Below are 3077 nucleotides of genomic sequence, written 5' to 3'. Positions count from 1 at the left end.
CAGACCTGGGAGGCTCTCTCTGAAGGAATTACTTTTCTACAGTTATTGTAATCCCCCACCACAGAGGTGTAGAAGAGCCCCATCTGGTTTTGAGTATGAGAACAAACCCCTCATCTATGTGGGAGATAAGTCACTAGCTAGGATTTTGGGGAAGAAATGGAGGGAAGGAACCAAAGGAATTTACTCAGGTCAAGACCTTGGTCACCTGTCCATCTATATTTTTGGAGTAAGAAACAATCAGGAGCCTGAATGTAGGAAATGGGAGGCTCTGGAATGTGGCAGCAGGAAGACCAGCCCCTTCCCAACCTCTTGATAGGGCAGTGGTGATGCGATTATCTCTGCATCCCTCAACCTGCATCAGCCTCATAGCTCTTCCCTTTGCTTAGGTCTTCAAAACCAACTTTAATAACAGCTGTTAAATTTAAGCAGATGACTTCAGTTGCCAGCAAATGCTTTTCCATATTTAATGAATGTTTATTATAGTAGAATAAAATGTAAATGTTTATTAATAAAACTTGAAATCTGTCCCAGAAGGAATATAAAGGCAGATTATTTCATAAAATAGCCAAGATTTGACAATCAGACTTCTCCGTGAATATTAACTTCACAGATAATTTTCAAAACATCGCGACTGTGTTTAGAAAGATTTCCCCCATTTTTTTAATTCCATAAAATTCTGAAACAAGCTAGAATATTCTAAAAATGAAGTTGTGTGGAGCCCAAAGAAAATACTTTCTGTGTGGTGCAAGAGAACATAAACAATGAGTTTTCTTTTTTTTTTTTTTTACTTCCCCAACTTGAGACATGTCTTTCAAAAAACGAAATTTCCTAATTTTCAGGTTTTTTAGAGGCATACTGATTTTTAAAAAGGAAATAAAGAGAAATTACTAGGAAGCAAATAATATACAGCTAGTGAGAACAGGAGAAAAAAGCAGAAAGGGCCAAAGTCAATACCAAGGCCTTGGAGTGGTGGGAAGGGAGATGCAGACTCTCCCTGGTAACTAGAGAAGGTCAAACCCCAAACATAAGGGCAGTGAGGCCGCCTGTGGGCCCTCGGATCGGAAAGGACCAAGCTGAGGAACCGGACGTAGCGCACAGCTGCGTGTAGGGGGAGATCTTGCTTGCTGAGGTGGAGGGGAGGGTCCTGTTGAACTCTGCGTCAGCCCGGGTGGGTGGGGAGGAGGATCTGAGGGCGAGGTCCGCGGTGACGCGAAGCCCTCACGTGACCGCGAGCTGCAGAGCGACGCAGCCTTTGGTGCAGTCGTCACTCGTGTCTGGGTACCAGCTCCCCGCTGCCCTGCGCACGGCGGGCTGGCATCGGGCCCGGGGGAAGCGGAGCAGGTAAGGGCCCCGAGGCCCACGCGCTGACGCCTGGGAGGCAGCGGCCAGCCAACCCCAGAGGCCGGTGCACGGGTTCTGCGCAGGGGATCACCGCGGCGGGTCCCGGTGAGCTCTCTCCACACCCTTGCTTTCTTGGGAACAGAAATAGGGGCCCCCTGGCGTGAGGGTTGCAGGGGCAGCAGGGTTCCAGGCCTCAAAGCAACTTAAGAGCAATGGGAAATCATCCCTGAGTTCCTGCAGGGCAATGGTGAACCCGGGAAGGGGGCGGTGGACGCAGGTCGGGGGTGGCGGCGGGGGGTAGGCGGTGAGGGGCGGCGGTTCAACGCTGAGAGCTTGGCGACAGTACTCGCTCCCTCCATCCCTGCCTTCTGCAGGTCTGCGGATCTAAGTGTCAAGTGTTGCGGCGACGCACTTGCAGCGAGAATCGGGAGGAGGAGGAGACAGCAAGGATAGGCCCAGGTCGGTGCAGGGGACGGTGTGTGTGGGTGGGTGCAGAGCCCCGTCATACCCCCGCCCCGCCACCTTCCCCATGCCCTGTCCTCCACTTTGTTGTTTGGAGAGGCCTGGGGGAGGGATCAGTAAGGAAAATGGTGGGTTTGGGAGGAGGGAGGGAAAGAACTGAGTGGGGGAGGGCTCGGACTGGGGGCCCCCTAGAGGGCTTATGAAGCCTTTCAGGTGGGAAAATGAAATTTAAAAAATAATAATAACACATGCTATCCAGGCCTCTGTCCTTGGTGCTGGTCTATCCACGAAAAATGCAGCCCTTTTTCTTGTCTTTTGTCTCCTAGGAGCAATGGCATCCAAAGAGGAACAAGTGATGAAAAATATCAACATGGAAAATGCCAACGAGGAAAATGATAAAAAGGATGAAAAAGAGCAAGTTGCTAATAAAGGAGAGCCTTTGGCCCTACCTTCGGGATCTGGTGAATATTGTGTACCTGGAGGAAATGATAGGCGGTTCCATGTTAGGCAGCCCATCCTGCAGTATAGATGGGACATGACTCAGAGGCTTGAAGAGCCACAGGCAAGGATGAGAGAGGAGAATATGGAAAGGATTGGGGAAGAGATGAGACAACTCATGCAAAAGCTGAGGGAAAAGCAGTTGAGTCATAGTCTGCGGGCAGTTAGCACTGACCCCCCTCACCATGACCATTATGATGAGTTTTGCCTTATGCCTTGAATCCTGATATTTTCCCTGAAGTTAGTAGGGAGACACACCTGCTTCCTAAACTTACATGTTCATGATGTACCTTTGTTGTAAACCTGTTGATGCCACTCATTTCTGGTGGGTCTCATATTACCAGCTTCTAGTTGAATGTGTTTTTGACCCAGTCTGTAAGATTCTGTTAGCAGAAGAATTTTACCTATTGCATGGCAAGATGCTTATTATATACTGTGAAGTTAATAAAGCAGTTTTAAAAAGCAATCTATGTATTCTTTTTTATTTCAAATCTCATATTTATCTAATACATGAGGAGAAAATGCTGAAATTAAATGTACCAAAAGATTAATACAGGGACTCGATTCTGTGAGATGGTTTGATGTGTTTTCTTTTATAATTTAGTTTGAGAAGATATGCAAACTATTTTTAATGACTGTATGAGAGCCATAGGGTCACAATAAATACTTGGTCCCTAAATTTGGATCTTTTAGCCAGATGAATAAACCCAGGAATTCTTTATAAATTAGGAACTATATTTGCTTTACATGACTGTGAAACAAGGTCAGGAGTGTGT

At 47.1% G+C, this 3077-nt stretch overlaps 1 protein-coding gene across 3 annotated transcripts; it reads left to right on the top strand.

The window, feature by feature from the left end:
• Positions 1–1229: 1229 nt before the first annotated feature.
• LOC101337774 (protein BEX2-like) lies at positions 1230–2767 on the top strand. 3 transcript variants are annotated; one of them, XM_004331234.4, is made up of 3 exons: positions 1231–1446; positions 1716–1800; positions 2130–2767. In XM_004331234.4, the coding sequence occupies exon 3, from the start codon at positions 2135–2137 to the stop codon at positions 2519–2521; it is 387 nt and encodes a 128-aa protein (XP_004331282.1). In that variant the 5' UTR covers positions 1231–1446; positions 1716–1800; positions 2130–2134; the 3' UTR covers positions 2522–2767. The 3 variants fall into 3 exon arrangements, with proteins under 3 accessions (XP_073655944.1, XP_004331282.1, XP_019787706.1); XM_019932147.3 differs by having other exon boundaries at positions 1232–1341; XM_073799843.1 differs by lacking the exon at positions 1716–1800 and having other exon boundaries at positions 1230–1446.
• Positions 2768–3077: the final 310 nt, after the last annotated feature.

Source organism: Tursiops truncatus, unplaced genomic scaffold (assembly GCF_011762595.2).
Source record: "Tursiops truncatus isolate mTurTru1 unplaced genomic scaffold, mTurTru1.mat.Y mat_scaffold_592_arrow_ctg1, whole genome shotgun sequence".
NCBI lineage: Eukaryota > Metazoa > Chordata > Mammalia > Artiodactyla > Delphinidae > Tursiops > Tursiops truncatus.
This window is presented reverse-complemented; position numbering and strand designations above follow the sequence as displayed.